The 26722-nt window shown below is 38.4% G+C and overlaps 1 protein-coding gene across 1 annotated transcript in view; it reads right to left on the reverse strand.

The window, feature by feature from the left end:
* The window catches only part of PPP2R2B (protein phosphatase 2 regulatory subunit Bbeta), a 258761-nt gene that overhangs the window by 54236 nt on the left and 177803 nt on the right, over window positions 1-26722 (reverse strand). The window contains exons 2-4 of the mRNA XM_015821045.2: window positions 18638-18735; window positions 17067-17232; window positions 11073-11185 (exon numbers count right to left, since the gene is read on the reverse strand). Coding sequence (XP_015676531.1) covers window positions 11073-11185; window positions 17067-17232; window positions 18638-18735 — 377 coding nt within the window. The remainder of the gene's footprint in view (window positions 1-11072; window positions 11186-17066; window positions 17233-18637; window positions 18736-26722) is intronic.

Here is a 26722-nt window from a genome sequence, read left to right on the forward strand (position 1 = left end):
TTTTTTTTCCTTATGCAAAGAAGGATAAGAAAGAATGCTGCTACACCTTTTTTCTAGGGATTGAGTACAATCAATGTATGATATATAACTGTTGATAATCCTTTTCTAAAACTATCCAAAATTAATGGTAACATGGGAAGAAGATGCAGGCCTCTGACATATCCCTATGAAGATTGCCATTTGGGTTGTTTGGAAATTCATGTTTGTGTCAGTCTTACTTGAAACTTTTTGAAACCCAAAGAGCTAAACATTAGCTTGCTATAGTTCTGAAGATTTCCCATACAATTTAACAAAATAGTCCTGATATAATAAATACAAATTACCCACAGTTTCCTGCAAGGCTCACGCCATTTGTTATCAAATATGTCAAAGCCAGATAAGAAAAATAACTTTTAGGAGACACTGCTACTAGAATCCCCTGGAACTTGCAATTGGTCCCGAGGATATAAGATTTCTGGAACTGCATTTCCTATTTGCAGGAAGATATCTATATGTAGTTGCCTTCAAGGAACATATTTAGCGTCAGCCCCCTGCTTTTACAGAGCCTACTAAAAAGATCCATTTTTTTAGATTACAGAACTGAGCATTTTTAGAAGAAGTCTAGATGGGTTGTCTTTGATTGCTACAGTAGTGGTTTAGCACCCGGTGTGCAGTCAGTCATATCCAACTCTGTTAGTAAATGTCACAGAAATGACTGGCTCAGAAACCCAACCTGTGGACATCCGTCTCTGTCTTCCCACCAGGCAGCAAACCCTGTTCCTCCTTGCTTCAATAGTGGACAAATTCTGCTTGAAAGGAAAACTGAAGACTTTTTAATAAGGTTACATGCTATTGGTCAACCTCCAGAGTCTCTAGGCCCCCACTTTCTTTTTTACTACCTGATATTGCACAGAAAATTGAGATGATGATTTATATGTTGCCAGCTTTCCTGACATGGGTATTGCATCTAAGGTTTCTGCAAGACTCGGGCAAACTAACAGGAGATTTCTCTCTCTTTCTCTTTAAAAGCCAGCTCCCTGCTTTCAAGTGCCTTCAAGCTGTCCCAAAAAGTGGACACCCACCTTTATCTCAATATCCTGAACCTTTTGATGTTACAATGCTCCAACAACAGCACTAACCTACAAGAGCCATACAGTGATTCAAGACTGATAAGGCTTGCCTGTATAACTAGCTAGATGACATTTCTTTCATTACACCCAAAAGGCTGACTGCGAATTTTCTAAGGCTCATTAGGCAGGGCTGGAAGAAAACAGAATTTCGCATGGAGAAGGCTTAAATCCTTGCAGTAATGAATCTAAATGCTAGATATCTGCTCACCAATGCCTATATAACTAAAGCATCTTTAAAATATCTCCTTAAGAACAGACTTCCAAGCCAGATATTTTTGCACAGTACTCTCAATGGATGATATTCTAGCTCAGTGGTGGCGAACCTATGACTCTCAGATCTGTCCCACTCCTGCCCAGATCCCCACAAGCACCCTTGACGCGAACGATGTAGAGCTGGCCACACCCACACAGTAGGCCACACCCACTCCATCCACACCCATCCAGTAGGCCACACCCACCCTGGCCACACCCACCCGGCCTCCTGAGGGCAACCGCAATGCTGATGCGGCCCTCAATGAAATTGAGTTTGACACCCCTGAGCTAGAATGTTTCGGTATTAGCTGTCTTGTGACTCACTACATTATTCCTTATGGGAAAAAATTGTTTGGTACTCATCATTTTTGGTGCCAATTGTGCCTCCCAGAACCAATTAGCGATGAGTACCAAGGTACCACTGAATAATGATTGACTTTGATTATACTGGCCATCTTCCAGTCATCCATTATACTATTTGCATGATCCTGAAAAATGTAAACAATATTCATATATTATGTTGCCATTACTTTTTAAACTATTTCACAAACTAAAAATGTTCCAATTTCTTCAGTATCTTTTTGATGTCAAATATAAATGTTTTTAACCTCCTTGGCAAACTTCCATTTACAAATACTGTACATACTACTATTTTTTTCATTCTCATCATTTTGTTTACTAATTCTCAAATTATCCAGTAGGTTCTGGACATCACCTAAAATTAAGTTACTCTCCTCAGGTTAAGGCCATGCAATACTGCCTCTCCTACTTGGCTTTTGTTAAAAGTCAAGCTTTTTATTAAAAGACCATTTGTCCCCAAAAAATGTTCTGCCTTGAAGCTCTGGTGTGAATGCAGTGGCACTAGTACAACTAATATCCTGTCTCTCCAGTTTTCGTCTGAGCTATGTATTTCAGTAGAATTTTCTTATTGAGCATTCATGTGATTAACAGTGCTCACAATGCTCTGGGCTGACAGCAAGAGGGCATTGCATGCACTATTCAGTAGCAACTCTTTATTTTTTTGACATACATAAATTTAAAACATTAAAATATCAGACCTTTACATTAGAACATGTCTCCTTGGGCAAAATCCGTGAGCAGCAACGAAAACTAGAATTTAGGTTGCCCTCTGTCAGGTTCAAAACTCCAGACTGATAATGACCAACTATGTTACTCCAAGTTACAAGTAGCTAGATATAGGGCAGAATGCTTGTTTGCCTTCTATCAGCTCCTGACTCAAGGCACGGCGCATTGAATTAAACAAGATTTAAGACAAAAGAATTGGAGGATTATGCTAACTTACCATCCTTGGATAGGAGATTGGAGAGATGGTATACTGTATGTGCAACTACAGAGGAGAGAGATCATCTCACCCCTTTCAGTCTAGTTCAAAGTTGGCTTCAGGATAAAGTCTACCATGGTTGCATTCTCAGATAACCTCCTCAGGTAACAGTTAACACATAACTGTTAACCCTGATTAGTTTATAGAAGCTTTTTATACCACTGGATGTTCTCCTAGACTGGGTTGAAATTTGGGGAATTATAGTGATTCTACGTCTACTTTGACAGCTACATGATGGGATGCCACCAGTCACTATTCTGTTCCTAATGCTATTTTCAATCAAATGAGGGGGATGATCATTAGGATTTTGGTGCCAGACATCTCAATATGCTGATGACACTTGACTCAGCTGCTCCATAACGGCTGTGGAACTTGTACAGTTTTTTGCCACTATATGGATGCAATTATGAGTCATAATAACTGATGACTGAATCTTGACAGAGATGTTGCACATGTGCACTTACCAGACAGGGGAACAGAGGAGCATCCTGGACTAAGTGGAGTCACACTCGCTTGTATATTGGTTGGGCATGCTCTCTTTGATTCTTAGCAGGACTGTGAGTTCTGTGACTAAGAGTAGTTACTGCCAGTTTTAACTGGATATCTTCTATGGCAGTGGTGGCGAACCTATAGCATGGGTGCAAGAGGCGGCACTCAGAGCCCTCTCTGTGGGCACACGTGCCGTTGCCCCAGCCTTGCCTCCCCCCGCAACCCCCTCTCCAGCAGCCCCCTGAAGGAGTCACCCTCGAGGGTGGCCCACATGGAGCAGCGCAGCCAAGGACATGGCAGCCAGGCAGCGTAGACAAGACTCTGCCCTCACACCCCATCATGCAGTTGATGCTGCAGGGCGCGGGCAGAGGGTGTGGCCGCCATAGCGCTGCTGGGCTGCCTGCGCGATCTGCGGCGGGTCCTGGAGGCGGTGAGTGGTCCTGTGGGCAAGCAGGGCAGGGGATGGGGAAGCAGAGTGGGGGCGGGACAGGGGGGTGGAGTGGGGGCGGGGCCAGTTTTTGGGCACTCGATCTCTAAAAGGTTCACCATCACTGTTCTATGGGCTTTACAGGAAAAAGATAGCCTGGTTTTTGATGTTTGCCCACTGTTTATCTTACATTTGAACTACTATAATCCACACCATATGGAGCTATCCTGGGGCTTAAAACTGCAGTTGGTGCCAGATGTGACAGCCAGGTGCCAGGTGGGACACCAGCCATGCACATGTTACATCTTCCTTGAAGAAACTGCCAATTAGCTATTGAGTGAGATAGAAGGATTTGTTCTTGATTCAAAGCTTTGAAACAACAGGAGACCAGGATACTTCACATATTGCTTTCATTATTAAAGACTTGGTTGATCACTGAAATCATCAGGGAAGATGCACCAGTATTGGCAAAACACCATCTTGTGGGGTACTCAAAGACAGGCCTTCCCTGGGATGGCATCACTTGATCTCTAAATTTTTGAGGTCCAGTAAAAATAATATATAAGGCGGATCCAATTCTGTATAGGCTCAAAATTTATACAGAATTGTTTTAAATTGTCTAAGGCAGGCTCCCAAAGGTATAAGCTTCAAAACAACTAACATTTTACAGGGGTCAGCTGATTTATATACACACATATATACTCAACTGCTATTTTTAGAAACTATGCTTTCCCATTGGAATAATGTTCAAAAAGCATAAGAAATGCAGACTGCTGTTTTTTCATGGCCTTCGAAAATCAGATTTTCTGCCACTAGATGCAGAAGCTGTTTTGCTCCGTAAGTCTCCCCCTTTTTGGTTCCTCAAAGGAAAGCGAAAGTATCTTGCTGTGCAAAGTACTCTAGGGAGACATTTAAAAAAACCTTCTCTTCTAACACTTTTAAAGGTTATTAAAAGTGTGAAGAAAGTACTCCCATCAGTGTTTTAGTCGAAGCTTGTTTTGCAGCAGGCAAGATCAAAATCAAAACATTTCCCTTTGAAAGAGATTTCAATCCTAGATGTTGTTTGTGCTAATTATTTCTTGCAACATCCTGCAGAATAGATGAAACCACAGTCATTGGATTGTTTCAAGACTCCAGTTATATTAAATCAAACTCCCATAATAGAAAAGGTTTCATATAGGAGTTGCACTACAAAGGAATAATGAAAACTGTATTTAGAAATATCAATAAAAGTCAAGAGTGGGGAAGCACAATAATTGGATGAGCATGCATCAATCTATGTCTGTGATGTCTAGTATCACCTCTTCATAGCAGCAGTAAGCAATCTAAGGCCCTGAAGATATTTTGAACAACAGCCTTCATATACTTGGAATGGTGGCCATAATAGTTGGGCCTGATGGGAATTGGAGTCCAACTGATTGCCTAATCCTGCTTTGGAGAACTTGTCTACATCAAATGTCTCTTTGTTTTTTTCCTTCCTTAATTTGTCTTCCCATCCTCTTCTGTTATGGTGGTTTCCTCTCTCTATAACATAGCTAGCAAGCTTCACAGGGCAGGGATATATTCTGCACACTGATGGTATAATACTAATCGCAAAGACAAAAATATCTTACATGGTTCTGAAGATGACCCCATGGCTCTTATTGCTAGTGAGTCTTGTCTCAAACAACTAAATACTTCAACTACTTCCAAGAAAAGCAGTATTTTTCTTCTGGTTTTGGGGAAAAAAACAATTGTCCGCATTGACTGGCCTCTTGCCTCCAGAAAATATTGTACAAACCACTTTTCCTATGAAGAGTGAGCTGAGTTACCTTTCTCTCTGTGTTTTGCCAAACCAAACAAGACCTTTCCCTGTGGAATAAAGGTGCCCCAGAGGCATCTTTTTTCTGAGGTATCCTCGTGATGTTGCCTCTAACTCTCATTCTCAGCTCATGAATGAAACAGATTAAACTCATCATCTGACTTCAGATAGTATTTTCTCCCTTCTTCCAATTCCTTCCAAGGGCAGCCTTGGGATGTATAAAATCTGTTTTGTTTTGCTACCAATTACTTTAGAGGGAAGTCAACTGATTGCTGTAACTTGAAAGAGAAGCAATAGAAGCAGGGTGTGGATCAGCAGTTTCATGCTGATACAGTTTTCAGCCAGCTAAAAGGTGGGTGGAAAGCAATTGAATTGAATAGTGGGAAAAGATCCAATGGATAATTTGGCGGGGCTCAGCTGCTATTGTTACAACTAAAAGGTTGCAAAGCAATAGGCATATTTTCAGATTTATCAAAACTCATTAGAAGAAGCTAAGCTTCAAGAAAACAAAAGAAGGAACACTGCTGAAAATTATTTAGAATTCTTGCAAATTTGTGTGTTTTACTGTGCTCATCAGGCCTTCCCCCTTTTGGTTAACCAGGAATTCCAAAATAGCAATGCCTGCACTCCTATGTAGAAAATTTGCATAGAGAAAGACGCCAGACAATAAGGAAGACATTTGTTCCCAAAAGTCCCTCCCTATTTTTCTGTATTTTTAACTTAAACAGAGTAATACATTGGGGATTGTTCATGAAACAATTTTAATTTTTGCAAGACAAATATTATCGTATGCTTTGCTATACCCACTCATCCTTTTTACAATCATTCATCTTTCATAAATTTGTACTATGTCCCTCTCCTTGCAGTGAACTCTCACGTATCCCACCTCTGAGCTCAGCAGGGTTTATACCCAGTAAATAAGAGGAATCTTAACTAAAAAAAATTAAGCGTTTTCAGCTTGGAGTGTAGGTCCATTTTCAACCAATAAATGTTTTGCTATCAATGCCCTCACTGGCAACACGCTCAGAAACAGTACACTCTGAATCCAGGACATGGTGTCCTTCTAAAATGACTCTGTGTACTTCTGAGAGTCTTAAAAATCATTTTGTTGCTTAGACAACCTAGCTTTACATATTTTTTTCTTCCAGCTGTAAACAGTAAGAAGGAAATTTAGACTAAAACCCATTATTGGGAACAGAAAATCCTTATCCCAGCAGATTTATTTTTTACTTCTTTTCCCTCCCCTTTAGATGACAGGATGAAGAGCTTATATCCAAAACTGATTACACCAAAATTTCATATAAAACTACAACACACACATTTTTATGACAGTGATTTATTTCTCAGAATATTGTTTTACTGTTTTTGAACAAGTAGTAGTATTTTCACAGTCTTTTTTATGTTTCACAAAACTGGCTGACGCGATGATTCCCCAATAACGACAGCAATACCCACTTCTCCTTTTCATGTAAACTAAGCAAATATGAACCTCTTTTCATCAAGTTGTTCAAATAAATAAGTCACGTTTGAGGTGTTTCTAAACTATTGAAATTATGGTGCATAGGCTTTTGATATCAAAAATCCGCTCGTGAACTTCAACCTAATTTCACTCTCCCTGTTCGTTGTAAATACCGAAATCTTTATTTTCATGGAAGTCTTTAGGGAAAAGCGCAGATTTGAAAATGGATGGGAATTATCATCAGAAACAGGCAAGAGGTTATTGTAAAAAAGCAAGGTATTTTGTTGTTGATCTCTGAGGAAGAAGATTTCTCTATAATACTATCAGTTCCAGATAAAAAGGCATTAGTGAAGTAATAAAACAAGCTTAACTTTTTATTGCTTTTAGTAAGTTTCAGAATGGGAAACTACAAACTTAAAGACACCCAGAACTTTTACATAATGACAATACCTGTGCTACATAATAAGGGCAATTGAATTTGACATTTGGAAAGTACACTGCTTCTTGAAAGTGTTTTAATGTAGGGGTTATGTATTCCCTGAAGAATAAAAATGTATTCTACAAATGTAAAGAAATAACATCACCTGTTGTTTTTTTTTGCATAACTTGCATTGGGAGACAAAATTGCAAACAGTAAAAGTCACTTATATCACGATGGGATTGTATTATAGTATGTTTATCAGCATTACCTGCATTACTAAAGTTCTAAACTATCAGGTAGGTAGTTGTATTAGTCAGCTGCAGAAAATTTATCAGATATGTGAAATGTTATCTGGGCCCAGATCAAGCAGTTCAGCTTGGTTACACATGGCTTCCTGGTTTATCATTCCAAAACTTAACAGAAAGATTCTGGTATGAACAGAAGTGCAATGCACGTTGAAAAAAAGGAAGAGCTTCCAGTTGTGTAGTTGTGGCTACATCCTGCTTCTTTTGACCTGCAGATACTCTGGACCGCATTTTAAAAATAAAGTTGGATTTCGTTGCATCTTTTGTGGCTGGGGATGTCACATTTGGAATTCTGAGAGCATATTACAGAAAATTTATGCCATGATGGGTCTGGTAAGTCACAAAATACTCATCTATCCGAAGGCAAATGTGTGAGGTTGCATCCCATCATCCTTCCTTTCTTCCAAGATCTTCTTTACCTCTTTTTTGTTTGTTTGTTTCTGTTTTTCTAGGCAGGTAAACAGATTTCCAAGCTGAGCCCTGGGTTCTGGCAGTCTATAATTTTAATGGTCTAAAAATATGTCCTGGGTGTATATGGGACCCAGAATCTTCATTAATGTAAATCTTATGTTAGAGGATGGCATTCTGAATACAGCAGCTCACTTTTCATTTAATTTCAAAGATCTTCATTTAATTTAAAAGAGTAACATGTTTAATTTTATTTTAATAATAAAATAAAATTATGGGGAACATGAAACGTAACATGCACCAAGGAAGCATCTATTATGCACTTGGTAGTTTTAGGGTGACTACAACTGGGATCTAGACTTCAGTGTAATTATGACAGTTTTTATATTGCACATTTCATTTCCCTCTGATCTCACTATAATTTTTATTGCTCAACATTTTAAATGTATAGAGAGTTAAGGAACATGACCTTGACAGAAATATGCAGCAACTGTTATCTAGGCAAACATTCTTTATGCCCTGAGAAATCAGATAATATCTTGAAGTGGCTACTTATATCCCAGTGACTATAAGAAGGGAGAGAGTATATAGCACAATCAGACTTGCCAGATTCTTGTATAATAGCCAACATAAATAAAAGTAGTTTTAGAACGACTTGTGGAATTGATTTCCTGGTCTGGTCTACCTAGCGAGGCTGACAATATGCTTAAAGATAGGGTACTGCAAGAATTCCTGGAATATTATTATTGTAGGGTAGAAAAACAGCGATCTGAAAGCCTGCCAAAGTTTCCTTTTGCTGCCTCTTATACTAAACAAACTCAAGGGGGATTAGTTTGACTTTCTTTCTCATTTGCTTCAATCTCTGTACTGTGTAATCATTTCTCCTAATCCTTCCTTAGAATGGAGACTTCCTACATAATACAGTAATATATGTATATATGTATTTTGATTATGGATTATACTACCCTAGGGGTAAGAAATGCAATAAGGAATTAATGATAAGCAAGAGTATTGGCTACTAATTTTTAACAGAACTGGGAATTCTGGGAGTTAAAGTCCATTCATCATAAAGTTGCCAAGTTGAGAAACACTGGTTCGAACTATTAATGGAAGATTTCATTATGAGGTGCCACTACGGTAACACCACCCGAACCTTTGTTATTTGGAAAATTTCTGCTTGGGCCCTGCAAAAACAAAAGACGCAAGCTCTCTCCTAATACTCAATCCATGTCTGTCTAATGTCCTAAGACACGGAGGAAGGCAACACTGAGTAACATCTATTTCATAGTGTTTTTAAGGAAAATGCATCAAGATAAAAACAGGCTGCTCTACTGACATAAACCAATTTAACTAATAGAAGAGCTTTGAGAAATCATTTTAAAAGGCACCTCTCAGTGAAAATGCAGGCTTCTACATGGTGCACCCAAAATGACAATAAACATATTGTATAGAAAAGTGAAAGCATTTTCTCAGTCTTCAACATTGTGCCTACCAGCAAGAAGGGACAATGCAATATGGAAGGCATTTGTTTCTTAGTTAGAATTAATTAGCTCTCTGGGGTTATTAAATGACCTTGTTGGCCTGATACTAATAAAACCAGAAGCTGTAAATTTAAGTGAGAGTAATTACAGTCACTATGTTTAAAACTGTTCAAAATTAATATTGAAGAACCATATTACTATAGAATGGATTAATGATAATATTAAGACAACCATTTTAGACAGTTGGAGGGAAAAAGAAAATATATCTCAGCATTCTGAACAAAAATGAAAGAGCTTCAGCATATGAAGCTTGGGTTTTCTGAACTTAAGGACGAAACTACTGCTGAAGCTTCAGAACTCTAGTAAGTAAGCATCCAGATCTAAGTACATATATTTCTTAATTCTTTCAAAAGAAAAACAACATAGCAGTTCCTTTGATTGGGCCCGAAAGTCTTATGGTATGCTAACTGGGTGATAAACATAAGGTAAAGGTAAAGATTTCCCTGTCCAATTGTGTCTTACTCTAGGGTGCAGTGCTCATCTCCGTTTCTCGGCCAAGGAACCCAGCACTGTCCGAAGTCATGTGGACAGCATGGCTATAGGCCAAAGGCACACAGAACACTGTTACTTTCCCACAGAAGTGGTACCTATTTATCTACTCGCATTTGCATGCTTTTGAACTGCTAGGTAGGTAGAAGCTGGGGAAAGGAACGGGAGCACACCCTGTGGTGCTCGGGTGTCAAACTCGAGCTGTCAGCTTTCCAGTTGACAAGCTCAGCATCTTTTACCTCTGAGCCATCATGCCCTGATAAACATATGTCTGATGGAACTTGAATAAGCAAAGAAAACTGCCATATTCTATGTTTTTACCTTTACAATAAGATATAAAATGCTGCTCAATGGCCTTAGTTGCCTTTCTTCAACAAGGCCTCTATTTGAAGCTCAGAGCTATCAAAATGATGTCAAATGTGTCCTGGTGCCATTTGTGTGATGATGTCTTGACACAAATGGCCACAGTTGCTTGCCCTCCCCCATGGATATCTATGGGTCAGTTGCTGACATCTAAAGCAGGCCATTCAAATCTCTTGAGCATTCAGGAACTATAGCAAACAAATTGTTCACCCTAGCAATAAATGGCGCACTCTTCATCTTATTGAGCTGGAAATTGCTCCCACTTACCCAGATTCTTTTATTATGTGTAGCCAAGCCTGATCTTTCTGTTGGAGTAAAATAAGTACATTAAATCAAGTGCAAGTCTTTTATGTCTTCTTTTATGTCTTCTTTTAAGGATATAAATGTTGCCTTTCAAAACAGAAGTTTTCCCAAGGTAAAATACTCAGTGCCTCAACCAGGCAGTTACTGCACAACTAAAACCACCTTCTCTAACTGAGGCGGGAATGATGGAGTGACATCAGTGTCAAGTTACATCAACTGCTACATCCAAATAGAATAAATTCTTGGCACCTAAAACATTGAGACTAAATCAGATCAGATACCACTGATCCATACAACCAGGAATAAAATGTTACAATTCTCTATTTTAGCAGGAAGAAAGTAGGAAAGTCTTATATGCTATACCCGTAGTGTGGTAATTGTGGCGGGGTCTCGGAGGCGTCCATCTTCATCTTTGAGATTGTAGCCCTCTGGTCTTTTATCTCGTTCACTGACTTTCCATAGTTTCACAGTTTTATCTGGAAGAAAATCAGAATGCTTCACTGATTTACTGAATGATTATGCATTTTGTAACAGTTAGGATTTATTGTTACTTATCACTTGCACAGTTCATCAACAGTGACCTTTTTAGTTATTTTATCACTGCTACCATCTTCTATATGGGAGAACGCAGATGAAGAGTCTTAAGAGAACCAAAGACTATGGGAAAATGAGAAATGTGTAACTGAACCTTTGTCAATTGCCGTGTTTTTTTAAAGTTGGCAACTTTATGATATATGAACTCCAATCCCCAGAATTCCAAGCCAGTATGCTGGAAGAAATTCTGGGAATTGAAGCCCAGATATCTTAAAGTTACCAAATTTGAGAAACACTGATCTATTGGATCACATTAATTAAGCAATCTCTTAAGAGGCTGAAGCCCAGAGACCTCTTCAAGTACAGTAGTGGCCAAAATTGTGGAAACCTTTTGGGAAAAGTGTACAGTAGAAATGCCACCTTTAGTTAAGTTTCCACCAATTTTTCTTCTAATTTCTTTATAACTGTAGCCTTGTTCACTTAATAATACTATTTTACATCGCTTTCTGGGCGACCAGTCAACTCTTTGCACCATTACTTTAATTTTATTATGTTTTACAAGCTCACTAAATGAAAGAACACAAAAAAAACCAACCAACTTGATAGCGATCACATAACACACTGACAAATGTCCTCCTCTCAGCTTCAATACATGACATCAACAACTGGATCCTACTGTGATCTGATTGGCTCTCCAAACACTCATGCTCGTTGGCTACAATCACATGAAGGAAAGCTACCTGATATCAACCTAAGCAAGTTGTGCTTCCTTTTTCTGGTTATTTGGCTATAACTTTTCATAGAATACAGTACAGATAATTGAACATACTTTGTTGCTTGGTTAAAACAAAAAAGAACAGTAAGAGACTCTCTCCAAACTAAGATAGTGCACGATCTTCAGATTCTGTGGCATTCATGTCCTATTTACAGATTGTCTCATTATCACCTTAAAACAGAAAATAAATACTGAACATACAGATGAAGAAAAGGGGAAGTGTGGCCATTGAGTTGTATATATCCCTTGACGACTTCTTCTGTAGCCTTCCAGAATCCTTCTGAAGCCCCCTCCAGTTATAACTGACATTTGATTGAAAAAAAATTCATGGCCTGCTTTCTCCTTCCATCTCATTTCTGAAAATTTCAAATCAAGTTTTGAAGTTGTAGACTGTAAATGCAGATCTGCATGAACAAGAGTTCTGATTACAAAATGGGTGCTAAAACTGAGCACCCTGTACGTTGGATATGTCAAGCTAAATTAACTTTACTTTGGTCTAAGAGGAGGAAACAATTTAGACTGAAAGCCAGCACACACAATACTCCATAAAAGCAATTTTGAGTTACATGAGGTCTAACTGCTCTAGCCAAGCTTTGATTGCAACGTATTACACTACAAGTACAAAGGGTAGCAATGTATGCATGAAAAAGGAACCCAATCGTGCTGGCAATTTACTCAAAAGTCAGTTTCAACCCCAGTGATAGGAATAAAACCTGACATTTTATCATTGACTGTGAATCCATGTTAAATTCCACAATTGCCAGCTTGCCTGGCAGGTGAATATTTCCATTGGCTTCATCATTTTGCTGTCATTCTGTTTATTGTGTGCCACAAAGTCCTGTAGGAAAAAGAGCCTCAGGAACATGCGGCTTTTATTCTGAATAATGGTGTTTTCATTTCTCCCTCCTGGTGGGTATTCTATCAGCAGTTTGTCATTGTTCCCACAAGTTTTAAAGACAATCTTATTCATCTTCATTTCTCCTATCCCTGTTTTTCACTTAAGGATTGCAGCTGACTCCCATAGATTCCACTGTATTAACTTATCCTGATAAAAGTTAAATTTTCCCGTACTGTGTTTTTGGAAAAGAATATTAAAGAACATTTACTGATAGCAGTAACGTCTCAGCTATTTGGAGGTCTTCCCAGCATATGAAAACACTTTCTGGAACTGCAAACTAATTCTCCTATGAATTAAAAAAAAACTATTTAAAAACTCAATTAACAGAACATTAGGCTATATAATTAATCTTCATTGTGTTTCAGTGAGTCTTCCCCTCAAATGAGTTTAATAACTCTCAGAATTTTATTACAATGATCAATAGGGTAAATTCTCCAACACAGAGTAAGTTGACGATGAAAGATAATTAGACCCCTTTCCTCTGTAGTAATTAAGTCACATTCATCTTAAAGCACCATCCATCCTGATAACAACACTGGATCCTAGTGACAGTTATGTGAACATAATCTAAGATAATGCTTAGGAAATGAAAACTGAAAGAAGACCTACACAAATACATATATACACAAAATAGGAGATAATTCTGCCATGGTCTTTCCAGCACAATCAAGAGATTAAAAAACCCTTACTAAGTATTCCGTCACTGCATTAGGTATATTAAACCTGATACAATTTGAAGCTGAATCAAGACAAAATTAGAGTGTGCAAGTGATTTTCTTACATTAGAGCAGGGGTGTCAAACGTGCAACGTCACGTGACGAGTCGTGACGTATCGCGGCTTTTTTGCCATTGCCGGCAATGGGGTGGGCGCGGTTTGGTTACGATGCATCCGGCCCATGGGCCGGCAGTTTGACACCCCTGCATTAGAGTTATCAAAGATAAGTTGTCTCCAATCACTGTACTTGTAATAAATTGACCACAAGAAGGCTGAGAATAGAGAAGCCGGAAAGATTCATATTTAGGAACAAATTGATCAGCATTTTTCTGCTGTTGAAGATTTTTTTTTCCACCAGGTTATTGGCAAACCCGTGTTTTTCCATTTTACCCTATAATAAAACCACGCCCACATTTTAAAACCAAAATTATTTGTCTTATCTTAACAGAGATCTCTATTGTTAATCAGACCCACTTTATTAGGTTTTTTTATTAGATGCTCAGTAGACAATGTAGAGTTTTTAGAGGAATCTGTGCAATTTAGTGACCATTAAAATTGACAAGATTCCTTGTTTTCAAATTGACAATGAAATGAATACACGTCACAAGATAATGCTAGAAAATGGCATACTCAAAATTTGGTTCATTGTAATTAGAAGAATATGCTATGAATTAAAATCTTCTGAAAAATCATTATTTTTCTTTTATTGCCGAAGGTAACATTTTAAAGATCTCTTCTCCCTATGAGTCTTTCTAGAGAAAATATCCATATTTTATTGCCAGATCCATACTGGAATCCAGCATCAATGACATAACCATTCAATCTCATATAATGAGCCAATGAAGTAGAAGTCCTAGTTTTGTTGCACAAAGAATTTATATATGCATGTGTACCTATATGTTTGTGTCTGTTTGCACATACAAACTCCCATATTAGGAGGAAAGACAAACTACTGAAGTAGCCAACCAACTAATTAATTAAAGGGGGTAAAATTAAAAGTCTTAGTCCATTTGGCTTAAGATAGCTTGCATTTCCTTTTCTCGTCCTACTATAGGATACTACTATAGATGACATGTATTTTGCATATTAAGTAGTGAATTAATATAATAAACTTAATTGTCATGGAATGCATCATTGGGGGGGGCAGTCTTAATTCTATCTGATTTTGTTCCCTATCCACCACAAAGCCTAGATCATTTGTAAAATAGTAAGAACTTTCAAATTCAATGTTTGTTTACCACAGTTTGATGTTGTGTTACTATATCTTCTCCAATACTTAAGCGTTGCAGGATCCAAGTAGACAAGAATTCCTACTGTGCAGACAAACCTCTAGGTACATCTGTCTCAACTATCCTTCTTCGATAGTTGATCTCTGATCATAACCAGCATCAGATTTTATAGGTAACATGCAAATCAGCAACCAAGGAACATAAGTAGCATAAAATTCCCCCACACCCACCCATATTTCAAACAATAAGGCACTAAATTCGTAGGTACTAAATCCTGAACAAGAACAAGGGCTGCCAGAGGGAAAAGGGTATCAATTCATTCTACACAGCACCTGAAAGTAGGGCAAGAAGCAATAGTAAGCTGGTTAGAGGAAGATCAAACCTGGAAATAAGGAGGAATTTTCTGATAGAGAAAACTATTCAGTAGTGGAACAGCCTGGCTCCCGGAGGCTGAAGAAAACAAGGTAGAAGAGACGATGCTGGGATAGGAGTTATAAGATATGTTGTTAGGCAGTGGACAGCCTAGGACAGTGGTTCTCAACCTTTTTAATGCCGCGACCCCCAACCGGTCGTAAGTCAAGGACTAAACCGGTTGTTAAGTCGAGGACTAAACCGGTCGTAAGTCGAGGACTACCCAACCGGTCGTAAGTCGAGGACTTTCCCTGCCTGGAAGCGCCACGCATGCGTGGTTCTGCCCCCTGCGCCAGCCGAGGCGTAGCTGGCAAGCGGCAGAGACGGAGCAGGCCGACCACCAGCTGGCCCAGCTCAAGGGAGGTAAGGCACCTGCCAGAAAAGGGGGAAAAATGGTGGACAGCCTTGCTTGGCGACCCCCGTGAAATGGTCGATCGACCCCAAATGGGGTCGCGACTCATAGGTTGAGAACCGCTGGCCTAGGACAATGTTTTTCAGCCTCATTAGCCACTTTAATATGTGTGGACTTCAATTCCCAGGAGGCAAGCTATTCCACTGCTTAATAGTTCTCATGGTCAGGAAATTCCTCCTTATTTCCAGGTTGGATCTTCCTCTGACAAGCTACGGGTGCTATGGAAAATAAACTAATGCTCTCTTCCCTTTGGCAGCCCTTCAAGTATTGGAAGACTCCTATCAAGTCTCCCTCAGCCTTCTCTTCATGGTTAAGTAAACATACCTAGTTCCTTCTGCTGTTTTTCAGAGAATTTAGCCTCTAAACCCCTTATCATCTTTGTTGCTCTTCTCTGCACTCTTTCTAGGGTTACAGCATCTTTTTTACAGTGTGGTAACCAGAATTGTGGACATAGAGTTCTAAATGTGACCTCATCAGTGTAGGATAGAGCAGAACTATCACTACCTTTGATTCATCAATACTCCCTTGTTTCATTAATATGTGTGATCATTAATGTGTGATCACAGAGCTGTATAAAGGCAGGAACTCAGTACAAATAAAAAAAAACCTGACCATCTGTTGAGAAGTCCTCTTTACTCCCAAATACTGTATTTCTTAACTACAGATATTCTCCTGAGCTAGCATTTCAGACTGGGCTCAGACTGGACAATGCTTTAACTCTCTGAAGTTACTTCCTGACACAGAATCCTTTGCCCCATGCAACTGAAGTTGGTATTGCAACAACTTAAAAATCCCTAACTAAATCAGGATTTCCTGTGGTCCACTGCTCTGTCAGGACATTAAAGACTCGGGAGTAGAAATACTTTATCTTCCAAAAGTAACACCTTCAGGCATGACGTAAATGTCAAATCAAGTAGCAAGAGCATGTATTCTTCCTTCTGAGCAGAACACCATGTTATGTGCAGGCAGTTTGAGAAATTTCAGCCTGCCAACTCAGTTCTCATCTACTACCCTGGCCTGGTGTTTTCCAGAAGAGTTGGGGCGATCTCTGAGTCCAAGATTGTGGAATTACACTCAACATATCAGAAGATACCAGGCTGAGGAAGCCACCTGATGATATTGTTGTGAGGCTCTGTCTTTCTTTACCTTGTAAATGATCTGAGAAATACGCTTGGGGCATGTTAAGACATATTACAGACAGGAAGAGAGAAAATTCAACATTAGGGATATCTCCACCATAATTGCTCTTCTGTTGCTCTCTCTGGATCAAATAGAGCAATAAATACTTGTCCTATAGAGAGATTACAAGTATGAATGATCACAACCTATCAAAGCAGGGTATTTTGGCTGGAAAGCAAAAAGGTACCTGTTGTTATAACATACCATTGGTGGAGAGAAGGAAATAGGCTGCATTCTGCTGTGGGAGCCATCGTATTTTATTGATCTTTTCCTCTATCTCTAAGCTCTTCAGGTAATCGAACTCAGGTTCATGGCTCTGGAATGTGCTGTAAACATTATATTCTCCCCTGCGATGGGGCTGATTTTTGCTCTGCGGGAGTGGGAAAGAAACATAAAGAGATTCTTAGACGTGCCAGCGCTAGCCAATTTTCAATTGATTCTTTTGTTCTCTGAAGATTGTTAAAAGAGAGGAAAAATGTCTGATTACGGTGACACAGTGCAGTTTGGGTACCAAAGCAGAGCTATTTCTTGCACAATGCCTTCTCCTCCTGTGTCACTTTCCATGTTCCACCAATGACAGGAAGTAGGAAGAGCATCTTTGTTTCATTTTGATTCAAGAATGCATCAAGGTCTCCCTGTCACTCAACTTAAAGACAAGTTGGCATGAAGCAACAATCACTCACTTCAAAGAACAAATCCAACTTGACTGGTGTGCAAAATTCTCTCCCACAGAAAGTACCCAGTTCTAATTTACAAACTAACCACACATTTAATGTAATAAATAATTTCACACAGCAAGGTAAACTTAAATATCTGGAATACAGTTTCTAATAAAAGTGTTGGGGGGGGGACCAATAAAAAATAATAAATGAAAGGACTGAAGAAGATATTAGCAAAATCCTTCTATATTTAGGCTAGTATTGGGCAATAAATGGAGGGGAATGGGAGATAATGTCACTAAAAACTTTCCATGTTTTTACTCTGTAGCTGTTCTTTCTTACTTTGCACTTTGTATATGTTAAAGGCTTAAATAAATAACAGAGTAATAGAAATATAGCAGCAAAATGAACCAAATGACTCATATCTGACTTTTTTTTTCAAAGGAGCAAGAACATGGTATTGAAGCACTTCTGAATGGTACTATCTGGCTATACTGAAATCAGAAATCTGGTTTGTATCTGCAGAGCAGTACTTAAGGTAGAACTAAAACTCACAGTTTCTCATTTTTAGTCTAGCACCTTAACCACTACACCAATCAAAATATAATATTTACTAATATGGAAAAGATTATTAAAATCTGCTTTATTTTATTTGCATATTTAGTTTTTCTTATATGTTGGCATAGATCCAGAGCATCATTCAGGAGCACAATGCACCCCATCAATAGAAACTATAACAAAGCTTGGTATATTATTGTTTCTTTATGTTATACCAGTTTGGGAAGAGTAGGGATCCTGCTAATTAAAAACAAACCAGACTTTAAAAGCATTACAACTAAATTCTCCTTGTATTTATGACATTTCAGCAGCAGAATGAAATCCTCTGCCAGTAATCATTGTTCCAAGATGCAAAAGGATTCAAGAAAATCCAACATTTGTATGGTGTTCTTTAAGAAAGAAGCTGCTGGATTGATCTTAATGGCCTTTTTTTTTTTTCCAATTTTCTGTGTGCTGCGATAGAAGCAGGGTAAAGAGTGACACACAAAGATTAGGAAACAGCAGGAAACTTCTTTTAAAAGGATAAAAATGGGCATTTTTGAATTCACCAGCACTTACCTCCTGCTCACGTTGAAATATTACAACACGACCCCCCTTGTCCCCTGTCGCTAGTAATTCTCCTGTGTGGTTGAATTCTACTGTAGAGATAATGTCAGCTAAAAAGAAAGAGACAAAGGCAATTTAAGTTAACTGCAGACCAGCTTTGCACTGGCATCCCAGAACATCACTGCCTATACAGTTAAGAGGTAGAATGCTTGCTAAGCCTTTGCCTCCCTGGTATAATTTCTATGGAGCACTTAGATTTCCAATTACACTTGATTCTTGTTAAAGGGATTCATAAACATTATTACTGAAGAATACAGCTAGTCCCTCGACTTATAACAGTTCATTTAGTGACTCTTCAAAGTTATGACACTGAAAAATGTGATGTATGACCATTTTTCACACTTATGATCCTTGCAGCACCCCCATGGTCATGTGATCAAAATTCAGACACATGTCAGCTGACTCATATTTATAACGGTTGCAGTGTCCCGGGGGTCATGTGATCACCTTTTGTGACCTTCTGACAAGCGAAGTCAATGGGGAAGCCAGATTCACTTTAACAACTACGTCACTAACTTAACAACTGCAATGATTCACTTAACAACTGTGGCATGAAAGGTCATAAACTGGGGCAAAACTCACTTAACAAATGTCTCACTTAGCAACATACTGTACATTTTGAGCTCAATCATGGTCCTAAGTTGAGGATTACCTGTATTGTGGCTTTAAACTCCACTCAAACACTTTCAGTATGACACACACACACACCTTTCTCCGCTTGTGCTGATGGCACAAGGCCTATGGCCTTGGCAAAGGCCAAATAACTGATTGGAGGAAGACACTGATTGGCCAACAGCTTACTAACTGTTCTTCACTTAAAAAAGAAAAAAAATCAAGGCAGTATATATTTATAGTACTAGAAAGAAACATGCCATCTTGGAATAATCATTTTGCTTGTTTTAAGATGCATAGGTTTAAGAGGATGAGTTGTGAATCTTTCTCACCTTAACTAATAATTACTGGAACAACTCAGGATCTAAAACAGCACTAGAGACTTGTATAATTATGTCACATAGGACAGAGTTCCCCAACGTTTCTGGCTTTGCAGACTGGCGGGAGGGGGGGGAGAGAAAAGAGGCAAAAGTTCTGTGCGAGCAGCCGGCAAGCGCACATGCACGCATGCAGCTCTATTTTACAAGCGGCATGGACGCACGCCTGCCGCTCACACAAATGGAGCATGCTTGCCCGCTGCTCAAGCAAGTGAGGATGTGCGTGCATACACACGTGCTCGCCAGCCGTGTCCACGGCCTGGTTGCAACCCCCTTGCGGCCCACTAATGGGCCGGGCCCACAGGATGGGATCCCTGACATAGGAGACTTACAGTTTTGACTGGCAGGTGGAAGCCAAATTCTCTTTTCTAGCTCTTGAATTGCAATTGACAGAAATGTGATTCCACAGAAAGGGTCAGCATCTCTCATAATAGATTAATTTGTTTCTACTACAAATTGACTAATAAGATTCAGTAACTCTGCCAGCACATATCCTATTCCCTGCCTCAACACCATGAAACAATATGAGATATTTCGTGACTCTTCTCATTTAGAGCATCAGGAAATAGCAACAGGTAACTAGAAACTTTGTAATATTAAACCCTTCTTTCTTTTCCCACTGTTTTCCATCAGTTGGATCCACTCCAATAGAATTGGCTTTCAAAAGATGCACTATCCTGCATAACTGACCTATTCATAACCACACACAGGACATATACAGTATAGGCATGCAATGTTTCAAATTAAATTCTATATTAATGGCACAATATGGACAGGAGCGCATTACTTTTTTATTACAACAGTGAACAAATAATCTCTCCTCTCTCTGGAGTAGCCTCTGGGTAGGTCTATCATTTTCCAGTGGGAAGAATATCATAGGTCAAAAGAAGAGTTGGCCTCATTAGGGACACTCTGATTTCACAAAATAAATCACTTGAGGGACTAAAAGGAGTGCATGTTTGCCTTCCCTATTTGTCCTTCTCTCAATTCCTATTGCACCAATGTCCCCAATCTTAATGAAGGATAGACAAGAAAGCATCAGTCCTGGGAAAAAGTCCAGAACTGAGAAGAGAATAGAAGTTGATGAAACAAAGGAAGAAAAATCCTTTAGATGGAAAAGAAAGGCCAAACAAAGAGGTTTGATCTGGGATTTTCCAGATTTTGAATTATTACTGAAGTTCATATAAACCATCTAGCTGCACAATCTTCAAAAGGTAAAGAAGTAGCACAATTACAAACACACTCATTCAGAAATTAGGTCTCATGGGTTATCTTAGTTTTAAAGTTTCCCCAAATCCATGCATTCCATATTTTCTTTTCTTCTTTTTTTAAACAAATTTTATTGGTTTTTTAATTCTTATTTTCTTATATTGACAGTTCAATGATGCTAATGCTGATTTTTTAAAATTATGTTTTTGGACAACTCATACCTAATACTTCTGTTTCCTATTTTCCCACACAGCAACAACCTGGTGAAGTTGGCTGAGCTGAGAGAGAGTGATTGGCCCAAAGTCAAGGAACTGGGTTTCATGCCTAAAGTGGGACTAAAACTCACTCTCCTAGTTTCTAATCCAGCAGGTTCACCACTACACAAAGCAGTTCCTCTTTTGCCACATTGCCCAGTCCTCAAATCAGTTCCTAGGTCATAGGTTCTAGAAATCCACATGGAGAGAAGTAAGCAGTAGGGTACCACAAGGTTCCGTCTTAGGCCCAGTACTCTTCAATATCTTCATAAATGACTTAGATGAGGGAATTGAAGGGGAGCTCATCAAATTTGCAGATAATACCAAACTGACAGGAGTAGCCAACACCCCAGAAGACAAACTCAGGATCCAAAAAGATCTAGACAAACTTGAACAATGGGCCCTATCCAACAAAATGAGTTCCAATGTGGAGAAAAGCAAAATCTTACAGGAAAAACCAAAGGTACAAATACAGATTGGGCGAGACCTGGCTTAAAAACAGTAACTGTCAGATGGACCTTGGAGTCCTAGTGGACGATCACTTGACTATGAGCCAGCAGTGTGCAGCAGCAACCAAAAAAGCTAATACAATCAGAGGCATAGAATCAAAATCACACAAAATATTAGTACCGCTTTATAAAACCCTAGTAAGACCACACCTGGAATACTGCAGCCAATTTTGGGTCACCATATCACAAAAAAGTTGTTGAGAGTTTGGAAAAAATTCAGAGAAGAGCAACTAAGATGATCAAAGGCCTGGAGACTAAAACATATGAAGAACGGCTACGGGACTTGAGTTTGGCTAGTCTAAAGAAAAGAAGAAATAGGGGAGACATGATAGCAGTATTCCAGTATCTGGGGGGGCTGCCATAAGGAAGAGGGACGAGAAACAATGGTTGGAAATTGATCAAAGAGAGAAGCAACCTGGTATTAAGGAGAAACTTCCTGACAGTGAGGACAATCAACAGTGACTTGCCTCCAGAAATCGTGGACACTCCACCACTGGAGATTTTTAAGAAGAGACTAGACAATCACCTGTCTGAGATGGTATAGGTTCTCCTGCTTGAGCAGGGGACTGGACTAGAAGACCTCCAAGGTCCCTTCCAGCTCTATTCTATTCTATTCTATTCTATTCTATTCTATTCTATTCTATTCTATTCTATTCTATTATTATTTAGTACTGACGCATCTTTGCAACTTAAAATATAATGCAATATATTATACAACTAAAAGAAAAACAAAGACTCTGATGCAGACAAATAATGTGTTTTTAAAAAGCGACATGGCAAAGGGTTTGCACTGCGTCAAGGTAAGCAGGAAACCTGCTGATGAGTAGTTTTATCAGAGCTATTGTTAGGGGAAAAAAAGTCAGAGGTTAATTTTACTGCAATTACTCCCTCTCTGCCTTCAGTGATTACGTTCGAGTGCAGATTTTAGAAAATGCGAAGCATGACTGAGAAGGGACAGAGAAGGCTTCAGAGGAAGGAATACTGCTAACTATATTTTCTTTAAAAAACAACAACAACGAAGCTTTCACACATTCTGAACCTTTGGCATCCGTCTTCACTGTGAGAAGACTAGATCTGATGGTGTTACTTGTTTTAAATCCAGTATTTACATAAGCTTTTCCAGTTTTTTTAGAAGTTTTCAGTAGTGCTGCTAAGAGAAGCATAAATATCGGAGTACTGTAACTTTCTATAGTCATGCCTAATAAAAAGACTTAGAAATGCAATCATAATCTTGAAATGAGATATGCATAACCTTTGGATGCCAGAAGGAAACAGAATGTGTGCATTTTTTGTGCATTTGAAGTCATGGGCTGTTTTGGAGGTAAGACTAAACTATGATCTGTGTGAATAGCACAGCCTTGGTTGTACACGAATCCCTCTTCTTTTCTGCCTAAGATTGCTGCAAAAAAGAAGAAAAGAGAAAGGTTTGATTTTGGATTTGATTGAACTAATCAATTGAACAATCCCTTCCATCCAAACTCAGATAACTGCAGCTATTCATACTATAGGAGTCATTATAGGCTTGGAAAGAATACTGGTTCTCAACATTAACTGCAATCCAACAATAATAGCCTAAAGAATCATAATATGTGCTTGTTTGCACACTTACTTACTTGATAAGTACAGCTGCTCACCTCACATTTACTCTAGCTGGCTTACAATAAAACAACTAAAATCCATAAAATACAAAAAACAAAATAAAAACACAGATGTGTGTGTGTGTGTAAATATGTATACACACACAAAACGTAAGTAAGTATGCATTTAATTATTCTTGCCAGAGTTATATCTTAATTCAGAAAAGAATACCAATAAGCAAAACAATAAGATGCTATTTAATACAGTACCACTTCCCATGGTCACAAAAAATTGTTTTACAAGGTGATTTTTCAGTTCAGCCGTTATATTTCATTCTAATTTCCCAAGCAAGTATTTTTCTCCTCAGCTGGTAGCTTGTGCTGCCTTGTTATCAGAGGGCTATTTCCGTAATGCTAGTGTAAAAACCTTTGCAATGCCGATTCTTATATGCATCACATGGAGCTTTTTCCCCAGAATCTTGCTAATTCTCCAAATATAAGAAGCAAGAGACAACACTACACAACCTTGTCATATTCAAAGGCATAAGGCCTTTGTTTAAAGGAAGTGGTGACTGCTGTATGTTAGTAATGTTGCTGCATAATCAAAATGCATGTCAAACTCTACTTAAAAATAACCTTTACTGCTAAAGATATTTAAATTTTCATAATTGTGCATTTGTAACTTCACTGGTAAGAAATGGACTTTAGAGAAAGGGGCTATAATTAAAATAAATACTGAAAATTACTGATCCCCTTTATCTTTTTCCAAAATATTGTCTCTATTAATACAGTATCTTACCACAGATATGGATCCCCTGCCACTTCATATTTATTTAGCACAATGTGTGAAATGGAATCATCGCATTCGGTTTGATTCCAATGCTGATTTATAGACCAGGAATTGGGGAAAATGATGCTCAGCACTATGAAGATATTTCATATATATAAATGTGACTGTCAACGCTGCAAATACTGTATATTCTTGCTTTGACAGTGACACTACAAGGAAGAAAATCACACAGTGGCCAATTTGTGTCTTGGATGTTTACTTCTGCTTTCAAAAATACGGACAAGTAGCAAATGGAAAATTTCTCAGGGAGATGGTATGTTACAGATTTCTGTCTTCATACGTGGTGATGCATTTCCTTGCAAGTTACAACTTGGTTATGCCTAAGTTACATACTCTCTGATCCATGGCTCCATCCATTTTGTCTATATAAAGCCTGTCCTTTTTATATCCCCTCTCCCACTCTCTGCTGTCTATAAGACAGATGAATAGTGAGCTCTATGCTGCTTCTTTCCTAACTATAGATATATATTATTTTACATTTTCTCCATGTTGCTCTAACTCAGTGTTCTCAATCTTGCCAACTTTGAGATGTGTGGGCTTCAGTTTTCAGAATTCTCCCACCAGCATTGAACATGCTGGCTGGGGAATTCTGTGAGTTAAAGTTCACACATGTTAAAGTTACCAAGGCTGAGAAATACTGCCCTAATCCCACCAAATAAAGGTGTATTCTGGATCTCCATTGTTTTTAAGGTTTCTTGTTCATTCAAAGTTAAAGAAAATAAAATTGGTATATTTTAGTCACTTAACTCTACATCAAAAAGATTACTGGAATAGCTTATTCTCTAGTTTAATTTGCAATAGTTTAAAATTAACTTCATTGAAATCAGCTACACAGCTGTTTAAATACAGCCATGGCACATGCAGCCCATTTAGACAGTATTTGTGAAAGTATCATTATTACCATACAGCCAGCCAATCAGAATTTAATTGAAACATGAACATTAGCCCCAGGATACAAATGGAAAAACAACATCAAGTTCTATAAAATGGATTATCCACTTTCACAGAACTGGAGAAACAAGTATTGGAGAACTCATATTTTATGGCAAATCAAATATATACTAACTATCTGGATGTAAGTCCTTGTGAACAACCCACATAAACTGTAAAAATTCAGTCTCATTTCACAAAGTGTATTTCATGTAATTGCTCTGGGACTCAATGGCCAACATAATGGTGACAAATCTGACAATTTTGTAAGCAGAAACTAAGATTTGCTAATTGACATCAATGTACAATGTAGAAGCTTCAGAAGTAATTCAAAATAATGTGATAGTGATCTTGCTTTCTTTTTCTGTTTTTATGTTATTGTTTTTTTAAAAAAACAACAACAACTTTACCTTGTTTTACTGTGAGCCACCCAGAGTCAGTCTGAAATCAGGAGGTCTAAATTGACACTGACATGGAATAGAATTTTAAATTATAGAAAAGCAAATTCCACTTAAGAAAAATATCTTACACTAAGAGAGCTTAGACAGCCAGTTTGGTATAGTGGTTAAAGGCCTCAGGTTAGAAATCAAGAGACCACGTATGTGTGTGTGGATGTGTTCTATCACTGCACAAACAGAAAGAAGGGAAGACACCAATTTGGCTAATCGTATTCTTTTTAATCCATATTTTTTCTTGCTATATTGCTAAAAAAATGAAAGGGTGAGATCAAAGTACCACTTTAGATGGGAAATTCTTGATTGTTCAATGACTTCCTTCCTTGGTTAGCTTGGAAGATGCTCTCATTTCTTCCAAATGATGGGTTACATGTGATTAAAATCCATGTCAACTCTTACTGAGATATTGCTGCTTTGCAGATTTGCTTTTGACATTCTTGAACATTATAATCTGAACCTGCTTGTTGCCTGCTACTTCAAGCAACCTCATTTAAAAGCTAGTACGCTATAATATTAATTTGGATTTGTACGCAATCAACATTTGAATGATGTACAATTACTAACTTCATTCAAAGGACTCCAGCAGCATATTGGTAGAAACAGCAGGGGGACGGATAAGAAATCTTTCCTTTTACTTGCTTTCCTGTATCTTGGGTGCCTCCCTTCAATAAAAGCAATTCAACAAAAACAGTTTCCATGGTGACCCTTCATTTTCCAAGTGGCAGATGATATGACTCTGTAGTTTTCTCCTTTCTGAAATGCATTTATGTTCCTTATTGCTCTCAGGCTAAGTATTCTGAAGACTGGATTTGATTTCTTTGAGCAATAGGTTAGAATTCGGGGGGGGGGGAACCTAAATATAGTCATAAAGCTTAGCATTATTTTAAGACATAATTTTTAATGTATTCCACCCACAGAATGACCTGTTGGACAGCAAGTGGGTGGGACAATACTGAATTCTCAGGAACGTCTTCACTCCAGGGGGGAAATATAATTTTTTGTTAGCTGCAAAAAGAAAAAAAAAAGCCTGAATTTAAACTGCAGGGTGCTTTTGATAATATTTCTCTCCCTTAGTCCCTCCCTGATTTTTTTTCAAGAGTGACTTGAAAGAATGCAAAAGGGAAGAAGTGCCTTTCTCATTCTGGTTGACATAATCAGTTACCACAATTGCAGAAGTCTAAGTCTATTTTTATTTTTATTATGCAAATCATGTGGTGGGTTGGCAAGAAGTGATCAACTCCTTTTGCAGAATTTTTTTTCACAC

The sequence above is a fragment of the Protobothrops mucrosquamatus genome, unplaced genomic scaffold, assembly GCF_001527695.2.
Source record: "Protobothrops mucrosquamatus isolate PMUCROS unplaced genomic scaffold, P.Mucros_1.0 scaffold_159, whole genome shotgun sequence".
In the NCBI taxonomy this organism is placed as follows: Eukaryota; Metazoa; Chordata; class Lepidosauria; order Squamata; family Viperidae; genus Protobothrops; species Protobothrops mucrosquamatus.